The 18,285-nt window shown below is 49.7% G+C and overlaps 1 protein-coding gene across 3 annotated transcripts in view; it reads left to right on the top strand.

The window, feature by feature from the left end:
* Nucleotides 1-18,285, top strand: part of SYTL3 (synaptotagmin like 3) — a 100,126-nt gene that overhangs the window by 58,098 nt on the left and 23,743 nt on the right. For 2 of the 3 annotated variants that reach the window (XM_070796455.1, XM_019967649.2), the window contains exons 5-9: nt 6,126-6,177; nt 7,415-7,487; nt 9,164-9,242; nt 10,749-10,873; nt 16,171-16,302. In XM_070796455.1, the coding sequence (XP_070652556.1) occupies nt 6,126-6,177; nt 7,415-7,487; nt 9,164-9,242; nt 10,749-10,873; nt 16,171-16,302 (461 nt within the window). Of the gene's footprint in view, nt 1-6,125; nt 6,178-7,414; nt 7,488-9,163; nt 9,243-10,748; nt 10,874-16,170; nt 16,303-18,285 lie in introns of those variants that run through there. The other variant, XM_070796456.1, reaches the window with a different exon arrangement.

Consider the following 18,285-nt stretch of genomic DNA (forward strand, 5'->3'; position numbering starts at 1 on the left):
ATCTCCTTGCTGTCCAGGGCCTCTCAAGAGTCTTTTCCAGCACCACGGTTTGAAGGCATCAATTCTGTACATAGCAGTGTATATATGTCAAGGCCAATTTCCCAGTCCATCCCACCCCCCTTTCCCCACTTGGTGTCCATACTTTTGTTCTCTAGTCTTATGCCTCTATTTCTGCTTTGCAAATAGGTTCATCTGTACCACTTTTCTAGATTTCGCATAAGTGTGTTAATATATGATATTTGTTTTTCTCTTTCTGACTTCACCTTTTTTTAGAGAAGTGGATATAAAAGTAGATGCAGTGTATCCAGTAGTACACAGACGTGTGATGACTTGCCACAGACACTCTGTGCTAGTCCCAGGCTGGTTTTGGATCTAGAAGCCTCTGCTCTGCCCTGTGGTCATGGGGATGCCTACCACTCCCTAAGTTCCTGCTTATGAGCAGAGGTTGTGTCCCCTGACTCTTACCTCTGTAAAGAGCCGTGTGTATTATACACAACGAATGTGAATGAATGGACAAAATTATGCGGAAGCCAAGTGGTGGAAAAAATGACCTTGTTTCATATATATTTGGTACAGCTCGAATGAGGTCACACTTACTGCTAAAATAGCATTGGATACTGTTGTTGTCATATTTATTATAACCCGCCTCTGCTTGGCAAGCCCGCTGGTGCTGGCGACACTGACGAGGCCCGTGTCCTCAAAGGGTTCACCATCTAGCAGGGGAGATGGATGTATATGCCAGCAGTTAGTTACAGGGCATCAGAGGAATTTTAAAGCAACTGCGCCTGGCAACCATGACAAGGAGCCTGGTGAGTCAGGTCCAGAGAATAAACCACTAGACGGAACGCGAAGGTACAACGTGGTGTGAAGTGGTGCCGCCTAGTGGCGGTGGGGCTCCTAGGAAGTTCAGCTTCGCCTATACCTGCAGCAGGTGGCAAGGAGAGGTCAGTGCAGACTGAGTCACACGGGACCTCCGAGATGGGTCTCTCCAGCTGCGGTAACAAATTACAGTGACCTGGGTGGCTTGAAACAGCAGAAATGTATCGTCTCTCAGCTCTGGAGGCTGAAAGTCCAAAGTCGAGTTTCCGAGATACCCGTTTGCTCTGCCGGCTCTCGAGGAGAACCCCTCCTTGCCCCTCCCGGCAGTCCTCGGTGTCCGTGGCTCGTAGACGCATCGCTCCGTCTCTGCCTCTGTGGTCCTGCCGTCTTCCCTCTGTGCGTGTCTGCCCCTCTGTCCATGTGTCCCCACTTTGCAAGGACACCAGTCGTGTTGGATCAGGACCCACCCGGATGACCTCACCTAAGCTCCATCTGCAAAGACTCCTGTCTCCAAGGGCGGTCACCTTCACAGTTGCCTGGGGGGAGGGCTTCAGCGTATCTTTTCTCAACCCAAAGCAGCTCTGTGTGTTGGCTGAAGAAGCTGCGAAGGCTGGGAGTTGCAAGCCAAGGACAGGACCTGGAGTGTGTTTTGGAGGGTGAGGGGCGGGGGGGAGAGGCGGCCTCTGGAGGGTGCTGGCAACACGCTCGCTGCTGGGCACTCACTGCCCCACCAGAGGCTGGACGCCGCAATCACAGGCCTCGTTTCTTAAGCAGGATAAGATACACATGACAAGTACAAACCACTTATGAAATTCAGACAGGATTAAGAATTTTCAGGGATTTGGTTGTTGGTTTACATGTGGTGGTTCCCCACAGAAAAAGCCCTTGCTTTTTATTATGAACATTTCAAACACGAGCCAGAGCAGAGAGAAGGTCACCCCCTCATATGGTCACTGGCGTGCTGCCCTAACTTTGCTGTGCCTGGCTTTGTAGGCAGGTTGTCACGTGAATGCCAGCTTTTTTGTCGTTTGTAATGTTGGGCCCATTACGCAGTCCACTGTGCTTTGAGGGCAGGAGGAGAGGGGGGCGACAGAGGATGAGGTGGTTGGATGGCATCATCAACTCAGTGGACATGAGTTGGAACAAACTTTGGGAGACAGTGAAGGACAGAGGAGCCTGGCATGCTGCAGTCCATGGGGTTGCAGAGAGTCGGACACGACTGAGCGACTGAACAACAGCAGCACAGTCCCCGTGAGCCTAGGTTTTCACTTACAGAGTTGAGACGGCTCCTGGTGACGCCCCACAGCAAATGCAGTCAGTGTCCCACACAGCCCCTGGCAGACAGTCAGCTTCGAGGATAATAAATGTCTCTGTGACTTTCTGAATGGGCCCGAAGCCTAGGACCCTGGGACCCAGACCCACAGCCGCTCTCGTAAAGCCTAAGGAGGCCACCAGAGTGGGACCTCAACCTGCCAGTCAGGAGACCTCGGGGAGGGGCATCTTTCAACGAGCATTTCCCCATAGTCATTATGCAAATTAAAAAAAAGAGTTAACAAGAAATAAATGTTCAGTGCTTTTTAAGGAAAGCCTCTGGTAAGAAATGACTGAGTAGTAGAAGAGAAAAAAAGAGTAAAGTGGTGATGCACAGGAACAGAGCCCCAGGGTTGCTCCTCCACCTCACGCCCCAGGCCGCCTCCGTGAGGCTGGGGGTGCGCCTGGGACTCTGCATGGCTCACGGGCTCCCTGCTGACAGCTGCCCCCGCAACACCTGGGGGAAAAAGAGCGTGGGGCACCCTGGCTCCCCTGGGCCAAGCCTGTCCCTCCACCCATTCTTGCAACTCCTGTGAGCTGAGAATGAGTTTTACATATCTTAATGGTTAGAAATCAAAAGAAGAACTTTTGTGAGACATAAAAAATTACAACCTAGACAGCATATTAAAAAGCAGAGACATTACTTTGCCAACAAAGGTCTGTTTAGTCAAAGCTATGGTTTTTCCAGTAGTCATTGCTGGATATGAGAGTTGTACCATAAAGAAAGCTGAGCCCCGAAGAATTGATGCTTTTGAACTGTGTGGTGTTGGAGAAGACTCTTGAGAGTTCCTTGGACTGCAAGGAGATCCAACCAGTCCATCCTAAAGAAGATCAGTCCTGAATATTCATTGGAAGGACTGATGCTGAATCTGAAACTCCAATACTTTGGCCACCGGATGCAAAGAACTGACTTATTTGAAAAGACCCTGATGCTGGGAAAGATTGAAGGCGGGAGGAGATGGGGACGACAGAGGATGAGATGGTTGGATGGCATCACCGACTTAATGGACGTGAGTTTGAGTAAACTCCGGGAGTTGGTGATGTGGAGGCCTGGTGTGCTGTAGTCCATGGGGTTGCAAGGAGTCAGACACGACTGAGCAACTGAACTGAACTGAAAAATTACAAGAAATTCAAATTTCAACGTCCATTATCAGAACACAGACACACCCACTCTTTAACACGATGGCTGCAGTCACAAGCGCACAGTTGAGCAGGTGGGAGAGAAGGTACAGAGCCTGTAATACTGGCCATTTGGACTTTACAGTTAGGGTGTGTCAACGCCGAGGGTGGTGGTTCCCAGTGCCGCCAGCAGGGGGCAGCAGAAAGCCGTGTGTGTGGGCCCAGCCTCCCGGGGCTCAGGAAGGGTATTTAGGAATGTGATGGGGAGACCAAGCTGAGGTTTAGGAGGGAGGTACAGGCCTGGGGTAGAAAGGCAATTAGCGAGGGGAGTGAGTGGAGAACGCCCAGGGTAAGTAGGGCAGTGGGGCACCCTCCTTAAGGGTTGGTGCGAGAGTAGACCCCCAGTGTGGAGGCCCAGGTGTGGGCCGTAGGGAGACGCTAGAGGGCTGCAGGTGGTGGGGAGAGGAGCATCGTTTTGGAGAGGGGGGCTGTCACCTGGTGGTCGTGCCTCTGGGCAGCAGTCCCAGCAGTCCACGACTGGGAGGACGAGGGGCCAGCAGCCCCTGAGCTGTGGTCCCCCTGCCCCGCCACCCCCAGGGCTCAGAACTGCCCCTCCTTTGGAGTCTGCACTCTGGCGCAGGACAGGCTGAACAAGCAGTGTCTCTGTCTAATCTCCCTCTTTCCTCTGTCTTTTCTCTGCTTTCACAGTGATGGGGCCCTCGGTGCACTCGGGGTGGCTCCTTTAGATTCCAGCCAGTCTTCTTCCCCGAGGCTTCTGCAGATGTGAGCCTTCACTCTTTACAAGCTGGCTCTGCTGGTTTAGCGCTCAGCCTTCGGGGTGAGGCCTTTTTTATTTTTAAAGGGTTGTTTTGTAGTCGGACAGTGAGGAGGCTCACTCCTGTTAGAGTCTGGTGAGCACTGCGGTGAACCCCAGAAAAATGCACATGGGCAAGTGGACTCACAGTTTGAAATGTGATTTCAGGGCTCATCCGTCACCTGAACTCCCCAAGTTAGGACCCCTGACTGGCAGTGGGCATAATCCCTGTAGCTCACACGGTAAAGAATCTGCCTGCAATGCAGAAGACCTGGTTTTGATCCCTGGGTTGGGAAGATCCTCTGGAGAAGGGAATGGCTACCCACTCCAGTATTGTTACCTGGAGAATCCCATGGAATTGGGGGGAGGGGGAGATCAGATCAGGGTCAGCTGGGGGGTTAGCCATCCCCAGCTTTAATGTTTGGGGCTTGATATCAGAGTACTTTACCCCCCACCCAAAGGCTCCCTGTAATTCCTGACTGTCTTACTACCCCGCCCCTGCCGCCCTGCCTCCTATCTTATGGAGATGATGAAATATTTAAGGCTTTCTTTGGGAAGGATTATAGCCTTCTGAAGAAAAGTTATGACAAACCTAGACAGTGTATTAAAAAGCAGAGGCATCACTTTGCCAACAAAGGTCTGTCTAGTCAAAGCTATGGTTTTTCCTGTAGTCATGTACAGATGTGAGAGTTGGACCATAAAGAAAGCTGAGGGCCAAAGAATTGATGCTTTTGAACTGTGGTATTGGAGAAGACTTTTGAGAGTCCCTTGGACTGCAAGGAGATCAAACCAGTCCATGCTAAAGGTAATCAGTCCTGAATAATCATTAGAAGGACTGAAGCTGAAGCTCCAATACTTTGGCCACCTGATGCGAAGAGCTGACTCATTGGAAAAGCCCCTGATGCTGGGAAAGATTGAAGGCAGGAGGAGAAGGGGACGACAGAGGATGAGATGGTTGGATGGCATCACTGACTCAATGGACTCCAGGAGATAGTGAAGGACAGGGAAGCCTGGCATGCTGTAGTCCATGGGTTCACAAAGAGTCGGACACTGAGCGACTGAACAGCAACAACAAGAAAGCCTTCTGAAAGCACAGCACAGGAGTTGCTCTGACCTCCTAGGACAATGCATCTGGCAGTTCTCAGCTGTGTGCTGGGTGCTCTGGGGGCTTCTTGGGAACTTCCCTGAGAGAATCCACTTCTGGTCTCCAGGCTGGGCAAGTGCACTGACCTCACCCTGTGCATTGGGCTGGGAAACATTGTGTTCACAGGACTGTGGGCTTTAGAGAGGGCTATTTTTAGGGTCTTAATACAGCACATCATAAAATCCCCTTTCCTTGAAACAAAAAGAGTACTATATCAGATGGAGTCTTATTTAGGAAATTATTAGCTTCTATAACTAGAAATAAGTAGATTACATTTTTTAAAAGATTAATTCAATCTGCGTAACAAAGAATGTTTAAAGGAATATAGTCACTCCATTATGAAATGTTTGCAGAGGACAACTGGAAGCTTAGAAGCTTGAAGTGTTTTTCAAATGATCCAGAATTTAAAAATCTAATTCAGCATCAACTTTCAGTAAAAGCAATCATTTCCAGCAAGTATTGTCTCATTCTGTGTGTGGGCGTATGTGTGTGTGGAACATCAGCTTTAGGTGGAATATAATTTAGGTAACACAAAATTCACCTGTTTAAATGTACAGTTTCATGATTTTTTGGTAAAACGTACAGATTCCCAGGTGGCTCAGTGGTAAAGAATCCACCTGCCAATGCAGAAGTAGATGGAGACGCAGGTTCGATCCCTGGGTCAGGAAGATCCCCTGGAGGGGGAAATGGCAACCCACTCCAGCATTCTTGCCTGAAAAACTCCATGGACAGAGAAGCCTGGGGTTTCAAAAAGTCAAATATGACCGAGCAACAGCGCACACCCCAAAATGGTCTCTTGCTTTTTAATCACAAGATGCACTGTTAGGAAAATAATAATTTTAATGTATTAGATCCTGTATTTCCATCATCTGTGTTGTATTCCTACTAATAAATGACCTCTACCGATATCTCTTCCAGGCAAGCACGAGACAGCCGGAGCAAAGCTCTTGCAATCTTATCAGAAGCTGAGGTGAGTGTTGTCAGAGGCCAGGCCGTCCTGGGCCCTCGGGGCTGGAGCACAGAGGACTCAGCAAAAGAACGTATAGGTCTCCTGACTTTCGGATGTCACTGCTCTGGAATGTAACTTTAAAAAAAAGATGATAAAAAGTGCCTGGAGAAGATGCAGAGATATTTCCACATTCTTATGAAAAGCTACAAGGATTGAGCATAAGATTTTCTCACAAGACATTTTGTTTCTTGAATTTTTTTGATATGTTTTCAGGAAACAAAATGTTGTTTTTGATGGCATGTCCAATGAGATTCAGGACTTCCTGGGTGGCTCGGTGGTAAAGAATCAGCCTACCATTGCAGGAGATGAAAGAGACTTGGGTTCAATCCCTGAGTCAGGAAGATTACCTGTAGAAGGAAATGAACCCATTCTAGTATTCTTGTCCAGAAAATTCCATGGACAGAGCAACCTGGTAGGCTACAGTCCATGGGGTGGCAAAGAGTCAGACATGGCTGAGCACATGCACCAGTGAGATTCTAAACCAAGCATTTGCTTTTATGAATCATTCATGTCCCCAACATCTTGCCCGGTGCCTGACACTTTAGAAACATTTGTGGAATGAACACTGGTGGTTTTGAATAATGGCCTGAGAGATAGTAACTTTATAAACAAAATTCTAAACACCCAGCCATCGTGAAGAGAGCAATAATTCACACACCCGACTATGCCGAATATATTATTCTTGAAAAGTCTCCACCAGCAGCTTTTGTTTTGTTTATGGTGAGACTTTCCAATTTCTGGATTTTTCATTGTTTTACTCCGTCCGTCCTCGTGCCAACTTCTTTTAGCATAAACTTATGATTCCTCTTACTGTCTGTTTTTACATCCGTGACATCTGGGGCATTCTGCTGGGTGCTGTCCACTAAGAGGACGCTCATGTCCACGTGGCACCCATGTGTGGAGTCCGGGTGCCAGGGCAGCCAAGCCACAGAGCCGGGGCCCAGCACCCCAGCTGTTTTGTGAACACACGGCTGGAGTGCAGTGCCCTGGCCTGGGACCACAGGGCTGCGTCTCCCACGTTCAGACCCCAGGAATCAGCCCTGTGTGGAGTGGATCCAGGCAGGCTGCTGGGCCCTCTTCTAAAAGGTGAGGCGTATTTTTTTGCAGAAAGGCAGAGGACTTGAATTGCAGGACAAATGTGAATGCTGTATACGCGTAATACTCACAACCCGTTTCTTGTCCCTATGTTTCCCCTCAGCAACAAGATCTCCGTGGTTCCTCCCACTCCACCGCCTCTCAGCGAAAGCCAGTGTGGCGGCGGCCCTGCCAGGGTAACATGCCCGTCCGGTGCCCGCTGGGTGGGGACGGGGAGGGACGCGGAGGAGACGGGGCCGAGAGGCTGAGCCTCGTGGCAGAGCGATCCAGCCTTGGCTGGAGGGTCCCGAGGCCAGGAGGGAAGGGGGCCCCCCGTAGGAGGCCGGAGGTGCTGGGCTCTACCTGGGGTCTGGGTTCCCATCACGCGCTGGGGGCCATGGGCCCGCCCCCCGCCACGCCCCGCGTCGTCAGTGGACGTGTCTTCCGCCTGCATCCCACATCCCTGTCTCTTCACTCTTGTCGTTTTCTTGCTTCTGTCCCCTCACCGTGCCGTGCCCTTGAGTGTGGGGGTCTGGACGGGCTCCCGTGTGTGTCAGGGGCCTTTGGGGGTTGGAAAGGGAAATACAGGTTGATTCACAGGCGTGTGACTCACAGATGGGGGAGTACCTGTGGAAATGTGCATGTGCGTGTCTTTGAGTGTTTGTAGGTGCTTAGCGTAAAGAAGACCAGGACTCTTCCCATCCAGAGCAGTTAGCTGTGTGATTCTGGGGGACTTACCTGGGCTCCCAACTTCCCTGGTGGCTCAGACGGTAAAGTGTCTGTCTACAATGCGGGAGACCTGGGTTCGATCCCTGGGTTGGGAAGATCCTCTGGAGAAGGAAATGGCAATCCACTCCAGTACTATTGCCTGGAAAATCCCATGGACAGAGGAGCTTGGTAAGCTACAGTCCATGGGTCTCAAAGAGTCGGACATGACTGAGCGACTTCACTTTCCACTTTTACCTGTGCTCCCACCTGGGAAGCGGCAATAATCATATTCGTCTGGCTCGCCTCCCACGGCTGGTGTGAGAAATTACCCGGATAATGTCTGTGCTGATACTTGGAAATTGTCAAGTGCCATGGAAACATGTGGTTTTGATTATTTATTATTCTGCATATTAAAGGGAGTAACTCCATCTCTGTACAGGATATACATGTCTGCTGGCGAGAGAATTCTTTTTCCAGTTTCAGACTGAGACCCCAGAGTGACCTTCAAAATCCTGCTCTACTCTCTCCTTGGGAGAGGTTTCCTTTACTCCTTGAGAGTAATTTATCTGAAGTTACTCGAGCACAGACGTGCTCAAGACATATTACTGGGATGGATGGACAGATGGACAGATGGATGAGACTTGCAGAGGGGGTGGCCTCATTTCTGTTCTTTCTCTGCCTTTTCCTCTCTCTTCTGCACTGGGGGGTGGACCTGACCCCTGGCTCCAGGCTGCTCAGCCCTGCCTTGTGTCACATGCATTCTGCCCACGTTGATGTCCTCTCTGGACCGAGCTGGGGTCAGTGACGTAAGAGAAGGAGGCCAGAGAAGTAAGAATTTGCTCACTGAGTCTTTGAGGCCATGACGTGTCCGTGCTTATTTCTACGAGGTAGTTGTTAGCTTTTCGACAACCACACGGTACTGCCCCTTCCTTTAAGGCAGTTGTCAAAACTCAGAGGAGAGACGCTGAATAAAGAGGGCTCCTCCCTCCTCTCTAGAGGCCTGTGCCCCAGAGACACACGTGCACACACCCACATGCACCCCAAGAACCCACACATGCCTTCACCCACCCATGCAGGCGTTTGGGGGTTGGTGGCCTGGAGCCTTCTGGGGCAAACACCAGTCATCAGACAGAAGTCTCATTCTCTCCTTCTGTCTCTGCTTTAGTTGCAGGAACTCGGGCAGTTTAAAGGATTCAATAAGTCTGTGGAAAATTTGTTTCTGTCTGTCACCACCCACATGAAAAGTAAGTGGCTGCCTCTCCGGGGGTTCTGGCACTGCCCTGCAGGCCAGGCATGTGCACCGGCTCCTGGAGAAAGCCAGGGCCCTTCCCCTGTCCCATGTCTGCATCAGCAACAGCTCTGAAGGCCCGGCGTGCACTGGGACCTTTCTAGCTGCCAGCAGAGCAGGAGGCCCCAAAGCTTCCAGCAGGTCGACTGGACAGCGGCGTGGACGGCACTGCTCGGAGGGGAGCGATTCTGGCGTATCCTGGGGGACAGGAGACAGGGGAGCCCCGGGGCTTTGTGGGAGGGTAGGCGTGTCTGGGATCTGTCTAGAGGGCAGAGGCAATGTACCGACTCAGCCCTGCCTGGCATGCGCGGGACACACTCATCAACAGCGCGAGGGGTGGGCAACAAGACAGAGGGGCGCCCTGAAGGGGCGCTGCCCAACACAATAGCCTCTGGCCTCATGTGGCTCTTGAAATGTGGCCAGAGGAAAACGCACGTCAGATTCAGGAGACTCGCTATTGACCAAAGAGTGAACATTTTCATTAATAATTTTAATACCGATAATATATTTTCACAATACGTTGAATGAAAATGAAAGTGAAGTCACTCAGTCATGTCCAACTCTTTGTGACCCGTGGACTGTAGCCTACCAGGCTCCTCCGTCCATGGGATTTTCCAGGCAAGGGTACTGGAGTGGGTTGCCATTTCCTTCTCCAGGGGATTTTCCCCACCCAGGGATTGAACGCGGCTCTCCTGCATTGTAGGCAGACGCTTTACCGTCTGAGCCACCAGGGAAGTCCTAATATATTGGATATGTTGCATTAAGTGAAATATAGTATTACAATGAACTTTGCCTGGTTCTTTTTGCTTTTTAAAATGTAGCCACTAGAAAATTTGAAATGACATGTGTGAGCTGTATCATATCTCTATTGAGTGTTGAGTGGTTTCAAGGTCCGTGTTTGAGTGACAAGGCTGTCCTGGGAAGGAAGCCTTTTAAAGGACACATTCACCTTTGAGGGGGCACTTACCATGTGGGGTTCCTTCCTTCCTTTCTTTACTCATCTGAATTCTAAACTACTCTATTGCAAAGAAATTTTTAAGTCATCTTTTCAGGGTTTGCTTATGGAAATGGTTATAAGGATACCCCAAGGCTTATTTCTACCCCAAGAAGCGGTATTTAATTGTAAAATCTTTTTAAGGAGCCCCTAAAAACCCAGCTTTGTTCAGCTGCCTCCTTTGTGTTTGGATAACCAGACACTTGGGATGTATAATGGCCTAAATTCAGGGTAACCCGGTGGGGAGGTTGGGCTTGAACCCCCCTGACGGCAGCCCTGCCTGCAGAGACCTGGGAACACACGGTGACCATTCAGGAACCAGCCCCCCTGTCCCGTGCTGGGGTCCCACGTCCAGTGGGATGTCAGGGACTCTCCTCTGGGCCCCAGAGCTCGGGGTGCGGAAATCCTGGAGAAAGTTCTCAGCAAAGCTGTATGCTCCCACCTGTCTTCCTTGTATTTCTTTTCTAGAACTCTCCAAGTCCCAGAATGACATGACCTCTGACAAGCAGCACCCGGAGATGGTCCCCAGGCAGCGTGAGGGCCGGCCGGAGAGGAGGAGCCAGTCTGACACCGCGATCAACGTGACCACCAGGGTATCCCTGGCCACCCCAATGCCTGCCCGTCTTCTCTATAGAGTTCTCTGTCCTTTTATTTCAAAGCTAGACATCAAGCAGTCTAAAAAACACTTATAAACCCCTCCATTGGGTGGGGTGGGGGTACTGGCCAAATGAAGGTTAAAATTCAGATGTATTGATTTTGGAACATGGTTCAGAACAGGGAAAGGCTTCCACGTGACCCCCACAGCCCCCTAAGGCTTCCAGGCCACGCCAAGCATGAAGGCTCAGCTTCAGTCTTGCCGTGTGCCCACTTATTCCTAGCCTGCGGAAACACTCGCTCAGGCCAGAGGCTGGCACGTCCTGCTTCCAACCACCTCTGGTTAAAATCTGTCCTGATCTCTGAAACTGTTGAAATCATAAACGCTGCACGTCCAGGTGTGGTCGTGAGGGGACTCTGCAGGTACCTCCACTGGAAGAGATACCACCTGACAAAGGCCTGTAGGGAAAGAATTACTCTTCCCACCAGGATTAACCAAGCCAGAAGAAGATGCGCTGGAGTGTGAGGGAAAGTGGATGTTAGGGTCAGGAAACCTGGGTTCCGGTCTGGTCAAGGTGACCTGGCCGTGGCAGGCACCACCACCTGGCTGTTTGCAGGTGTGACAACTCCGGTTGGCTTGACAAGACAGGTGCCCTTCTCTGCAATACCGGGCTCCGTTGAGGGTGTCCCCAGACACACTGTTCTGTAGGCAAAGGGGTGATGGTAACCTCACCTTCCTGCTGGGACTTCCACGCACTCTTAAGATGCTGCATTCTGCCTCCATTCACCAGGTCATCACGTGACCTCCTGAGCATCCAAAAGCAGCCCCCCTCATCCCCCCAGGGAATGAAGGTGATATTGCCTGTTCCTCCCAGAGCAGCACAGTGTTCCTGCAAAGATCCCCCAAGATAACTTAGGCAGCAGTTTAAAGTCTCTGTTGTCTAAATACAAATCTAGATTGCTCATGCGTGTTACTCTGTGCTGGGCTCTTGCTAAAAGCTTTGCCTTTTATCCTCATACCACCCTGAGTGGGTATTCATTTGACCCTGTTTACATCTATGGAAGCTTAGGGAGATTGTCACAGACCCCTGGCAACAGAACCAGAAATGGGGGCCTGGAGTCAGTCTTGGTTTGGAGGCTGAATGCTGATTCTCCACTTTAACGTGTATGCAAGTCACTTGGGGGTCTTGTTGAAATGCAGGTTTGAAGTCAATAGATGTGGCTGTGGACGTGAAATGCAGGATCTCAGGTGTGTTTCTGAGGAACTCGGGACCAGGCAGGCAGTCTGCCGCCTCGCTGTAAGGGCAAGCCATGGAGAGTGTGTGACATGTATTTGGAAGGTCTTTGAGACTCTGAAGTGCAAACAAGCGTGTGTTCCTTTCGGCTCTCCAGCGCCCACATGAACACCGTCCAAACTCGTTCCTGAATTGAGGTGGAAGAGAGGGTCAGTGTGCGCTTAGGTGACACTGGGTTCTGGGCAGATGGAGCATATGTTATTTATCAGGTTGGTCAAAAAGTTCATTTGGATTTTTCCGTAAGGTCTTATGGACAAATCCGAATGAAGTTTTTGGCCAACCCAATACTTGATCACATTTCATTGCAAAATTCCTGAGAAAGATATTGCTGCTCCTATGATAGAAATCTAGAACCTGAATTTTAGTGCAAGGTTAACCACCTTGTCTCATAGCCATGGCTCATGAAAAGTGGAACCAGGAATACACCCCAGGTTCGTCTGACTCTTAACTTATACATTCTTAACCTCTTCAACATATGCTCCACCTAAGGAGGACAAATGAACTTTTTAAATCCTTAAACAACCCTGTGAAGCCTGGGCTGTTACTGTCCCATTAAAGATGAGGGACTCGGGTGCCAAGGGATGGCCCGGGCGGGTAGCGTGGTCAGAGTGGCAGGGCCAGTCGGAGGCTACCCCCAAGAGCATTCCTGTGATTCCTGCCAGGAGACACAGCAAGGTTTGCAGACCTGCATGGTTCCTGCTTCTGATGTCACGTGCCAGGTGCTGGGGCATCGCAAGTATCCGTAGGCTTCACTCCTGACCTTCTGAAGTGATGCAATGTGACATCACCCTCCCTGGCTGCTCGTGCCGTGGGGGGGGGAACTGCCGGCTGACTGCAAGGTGGTCTGAAGGGCCGGCGGTGCCCAGGGGTAGAAGCCAGGAGAATGGGGTGGAGGGGTGTGTCCAGAGAGCCCCCAGCGGGTGGATCCTTTGTCCCCGGGGTGCCCACTTCACTGCCACACTCTTGGCAGGACACGCTTAGGACTTTCTCTCTCCCCACATTGCTTGAGGTTGCGGCAATTTTAAAGAGAAATTTAGCCAAATGTTTATAAAAGTGCTCAGTAATTATGGCATGATCTATAAGTGCTAAATAATTACTGGGTCAGCATATAAAGAGCACATCTTTAAATAGGATGTCTGTCAGGCTGCAATTACGCTTTAGCTGGTGAGCTCACGACAGTTCCACTCACACTTCTATAGGAACGTGTAGGAGCCTCTCGCCAGCAGTAAGGAGGCAACACGGTGGGTGCCCTTTGTAAGTGGGGGACGCCAGCGGCCTTCTGCCGGGGGTGACGCTGAGACACAGAACTAGGAAATCGTTGTCTTAAAATGATGCCAGGATGAGAAATCCCTGGGAAATTAGTTCAGGATTGCTTCTAAGTTATGTCTCTATCCTTTAAGTTGGAGCTGCAGAAATTCTCCGGGAGATATCTGGGCCAGGGTTCATCAAGAAGTGAATTTCTGCTGCCGAACTGCCCTCCTCTGGGGTTAACTCAGTCTTCATAAACCCTGGGAGCAGCATAGCTGTTTCCTAGCACTCCTGCACACACTAAACTTTATGCTTGTTATTTTTGTTGCTGTTGTTGCTGCGTCGCTTCAGTCGTGTCCGACTCTGTGCGACCCCATAGACTGCAGCCTACCAGGCTTCTCCGTCCATGGGATTCTCCAGGCAAGAACACTGGAGTGGGTTGCCATTTCCTTCTCCAATGCATGAAAGTGGAAAGTGAATAATTGCTAATTTAGCGTGTTAGTAGCTCAGTCGTGTCCAACTCTTTGCATCCCCATGGACTGTAGGCTGCCAGGCTCCTCTGTCCATGGGATTTTCCAGGCAAGAATTCTGGAGTGGGTTGCCATTTCCTTTGCCAAGGGATCTTCCCGACCCAGGGATTGAACCTGCATTTCCTGTATCTCCTGCATTGCAGGCAGATTCTTAACCCACTGAGCCATACGGGAAGCTGATAGACAATTTTTTAAAATCTGCATTTCTTTAGTTCCAGGTGAGCCTTCTAGTCTCCTTTTTGAACACCTTCATTTCTGAAATCCTCCCCTTGGGTGTCCGGTTCCTCCACCCTCTGTCTCCTGCCCTGTGCCCACCCTTTGGTGCCCCCGAGCCGCCTATTCTCTGGAGGACCTCACACATCACTGGGCGTGCGTGATCTCATGGCCAGGGTTCTGCCTGGCCTCTTTGGTCCCTGCGGTTTGGCCTCTAGCTAGTCCAGGGACGTGCTTCACACCTGAGCATCGTGATAGCCCCTCATCCTGGGATACCCTAACTTTGGGTCTCTCCTCAGCCAGCCTCAGTACCCACTCAGGTCACACTCCCACTGAAGACCACCCCAGGGGCCCCTCCTGCACTTGCCCTCCCTCTCATCCCACTCACTTGGCTCGTGCCTCCATTTTAATGGTTTGTATCTCTGACGAGCTAGTGAGCCCTGGGGGCTTCCCAGGTGGCTTAGCAGTGAAGAAACCACCTGCCAGTGCAAGAGATGCAGGAGACTTGGGTTTGATCCCTGGCTCGGAAAGATCCCTTGGAGCAAGGAATGGCAACCCATTCCAGTCTTCTTGCTGGGAAATGCCGTGGACAGAGGAACCTGGCAAGCTACAGTCCATGGGGTCACAGAGTTGGACGTGACTGACCACACACGCACACAGTAAGTCCTTGGAGAGCAGACAAAGCATCTTCTCGGCCTTTCCCTCCTCCTCTTGCCCCCAGGACTTAGAGTGGTGCATTGAACACAGTGTTGCTTTAACAAATGTCATGGAATTGAGTTGAGTTCTGGGAAGTGAGAGCAAGAACAAATGTTACAGAGGCAGTCACGTCTTTCATCTCTTCCATACTAGTCTTAGCTTTTCATTCCTGAAAATTATGACCGTAGGGCAGCTGTTTATATTTCCAAGTTGAACTTCCAACCCAGTGTCACAGTCTAAAGTCTCAATTTGGAAAATTTGTCTTTTCAACCAGGAAGAGGTTCCCCCCTCCTTGTTCTGTACCATTGCCGTCCGATACAGTGGTCCCCAGCCTTTTCGGCCCCAGGGACGGACTTCATGGAAGAAGTTTTTCTGCAGATCAGGGTGGGGATTGGGGGTCGGGAATGGTTTCAGGATGATTCAGGCACGTTACGTTCACTATGCTCTTTATCATTATCACGTCAGCTCCACCTCAGATCATCAGGCATTAGCTCCTGGGGGCTGGGGACCCCTGCAGACAGAGCTTTCTAGCCACTGCCTCATGTGGTTACTGAGCACTGGAAATGTGTCTAGTGCGAACAAGAAGCTGAACTGATTTGATTCTAATTGATTGGAACTTAAATAGCCCCCTGTGACTAGTGGCTACCATATTTGAAAGCACAAGCTGTACACATTATAGAAATCCCAACTATAAAATATTTTTGTTTAATTTAGAGACATATTTTGATTTTTTTCCCTTTTTTAATGAGCATATCAGAGATGAAATTCTGCCTCACAGGCTGAATACTCTATTTCATGTGGTTAAATGCCTGTGTCATTGTGAAGGTCAAATATGGACTTCAGTTTCTTTAAGACTTGTACTAATCCTTAAGTACTTTCCTGGTGGCTCAGATGGTAAAGAATCTGCCTGCAATGGGGGAGACCTGGGTTTGATCTCTGGGTGGGGAAGATCCCCTGGAGAAGGGAACAGCAACCCATTCCAGTATTCTTGCCAGGAGCCTGGTGGCTACCGTCCATGGGGTTGCAAAGAGTCAGACACGACTGAGCGACTTGCACTCACTCACTCACGTCCTTAAGTAATCCACCCGTCACTGTTCGTGAATGTCTCAAAGCTCAGTGATGTCTGCCTTGGGACCCCGAGTGTGTGTGTGTGTGTGTGTGTTTGTTTATCCACATGGAAGCGTGCCCTTTTATTCAGCACCTGGAAGTTTACATATTAGCGACATGCAGGCCATGCTCATTGAAGTCATCACATTTGAACAAAACCAAACTGGGATGCCGACTATCCTGTTAATTTTGTGTGTGTTTTTTCAGGCTGGCACACCAGATATTCTGAAACCTCTCGGTCCAGAGAGTCCCAGACGCCCCACGAGCCCGGTTTTGAAGCAAGAAGACATCTCATCCAGTCCAGTGCTCAACACTTCGTTCTCAGGAGGCTTGAGACAGGTGAGTCTCATCTAATAATCCTTGACCCGTGCTGTGTGGTTGTCATTATGTCAAACTGGATTGGTCGGCAAGGGTACAAGCGATGTGTTGTCTTGTGGGATGAACTGGAGCACAGTGAAGTGCTGAGGTGACATTTTACGTAGATTGACAGCTGGGGGAAGACAAAAAAAAACCTGGCTAATCTTTGGTGGTTTTCTCTTTTACATCTTATCGTGAGCATAGTCATACAGGCAGAGAGTAATTCATAGTAAGTCACGGTGTCTTAGGGTGAGACGTGTTTAGTTTTGATGACGTCTGATTCATCAGGTTTTTCTCGCATGGTTGCTTCTCTGTCTGTTTTAATTAGTTGCTTTTTATTTTTGGTTGTGTGGGGTCTCGGTTGCTTCGTTGCTGGTTGCAGAGAGCGAAGGCTACTCTCCGTTGCGGTGCAGGGGCTTCCACTTGTGGCCTTGGAGCGTGGACTTGGGCATGCGGGCTTCCAGGATTGCAGTGCAGGGGCTTAGATGTGTGCCCACGTGGGATCTTCCCAGATCGAACCTGTGTTCCGTGCATTGGCAGGTGGATTCTTACCTCTCTACCACCAGGGAAGTCCTTTCTGTCTTACCTGCCCACAGGTCATGAAGATGTTCTGCCATGTCTTGTTCTAGAAGCTTTTACAAAAGCATAGCTTTTATGTGTGGTCCCTGCTCCAGCTCATTAATTTTTGTGAATGGTGAAAGGTGCAGGTCGACGTTCGTTTTTTCCAACATACAAATACAGTTTATTCCAGTGCCCTTTGTTAGAAAAAGGACTCTGATTTTTCCATTGACTTTGGTGTCTTTGTTGAAAGGCAAAGGACCGTGTCACTGCGGACCTTCTCCTAGGTTCTCTGTTCTGCTCCACTGACCTGTTTGTCTTTGTGCCAAGGCCGGACTGACGTGATCACTGTAGCTTTGTAGGAAGTTGGGTGGTTTAAGTCCTCCAACTTTGCTCTTTTTTGAGATTGCCTTGTAATGTTTTAAACGTAGAGTCTTTTCATAGGCAGGCCTTTTTATTCGTTCACTTGCTATTCTAAACATTGCATGAATGTTGACTCTGTGTCTAAACCCGTGATATGTATTAGATACGTAAGAAGGAGCCTTGGGTGAGGGGTGCTGAGGCTTCAGTTAAAGCTCTTTAATGTATTCAGTGACCTCAGACAATCACTCAAGAGGGAGGGGACATACCTGTGCCTAAGGCTGATTCATGTTGATTATATGGCAGAAACCAACAAAAGGTTGTAAAGCAATTGTCCTCCAATAAAAAATCAGTTCAGTTTAGCCGCTCAGTCGTGTCCGACTCTTTGCAACCCCATGGACTGCTTTTTGTGACCCCATGGACTGCAGCATGCCAGGCTTCCCTGTCCATCACCAAGTCCCAGAGCTTGCTCAAACTCGTGTCCATCGAATTGGTGATGCCATCCAATTATCTCATCTTCTGTCATCCCCTTCTCCTCCTGCCTTCAATCTTTCCCAGCATCAGGGTCTTTTCCAAGGAGTCAGTTCTTCACATCAGGTGGCCAAAGTATTGAAGCTTCAGCTTCAGCATCAGTCCTTCCAATAAAAAATAAATTAATTAAAAAAAAAATAAACAATCACAAAAACTCCCTCAGCTTCAGAGTCCTCATCAAGGAGATGGTATCAGAATTGTTGTTCTTATTTCACTGGATTGCTTTGGTAATCAAATGGATGCTTACCTTCTGTGGTGTAATACAGTGGTTAAGAACTCCGCTTCTAGAAATCAGCATCTTGGTTCACCTTCCAGCTTCTTTAGTGGAAGGAGCATGTTCCAGCGCTAGTATTCTAACCACTGTGGTACTTTAGCCTTCGGGTGGTTGTATTTTTATGAAAAATAGTGTCTACGTCAGAAAATGATAAACTTACCCCATCCCCATGAATGTCCAGCAGAATATTCAGAAGTCACAGCAGAAGCAGGCTAGACCTTGAAGAAGCGCCAACATCCTTG

The sequence above is a fragment of the Bos indicus genome, chromosome 9, assembly GCF_029378745.1.
Source record: "Bos indicus isolate NIAB-ARS_2022 breed Sahiwal x Tharparkar chromosome 9, NIAB-ARS_B.indTharparkar_mat_pri_1.0, whole genome shotgun sequence".
In the NCBI taxonomy this organism is placed as follows: Eukaryota; Metazoa; Chordata; class Mammalia; order Artiodactyla; family Bovidae; genus Bos; species Bos indicus.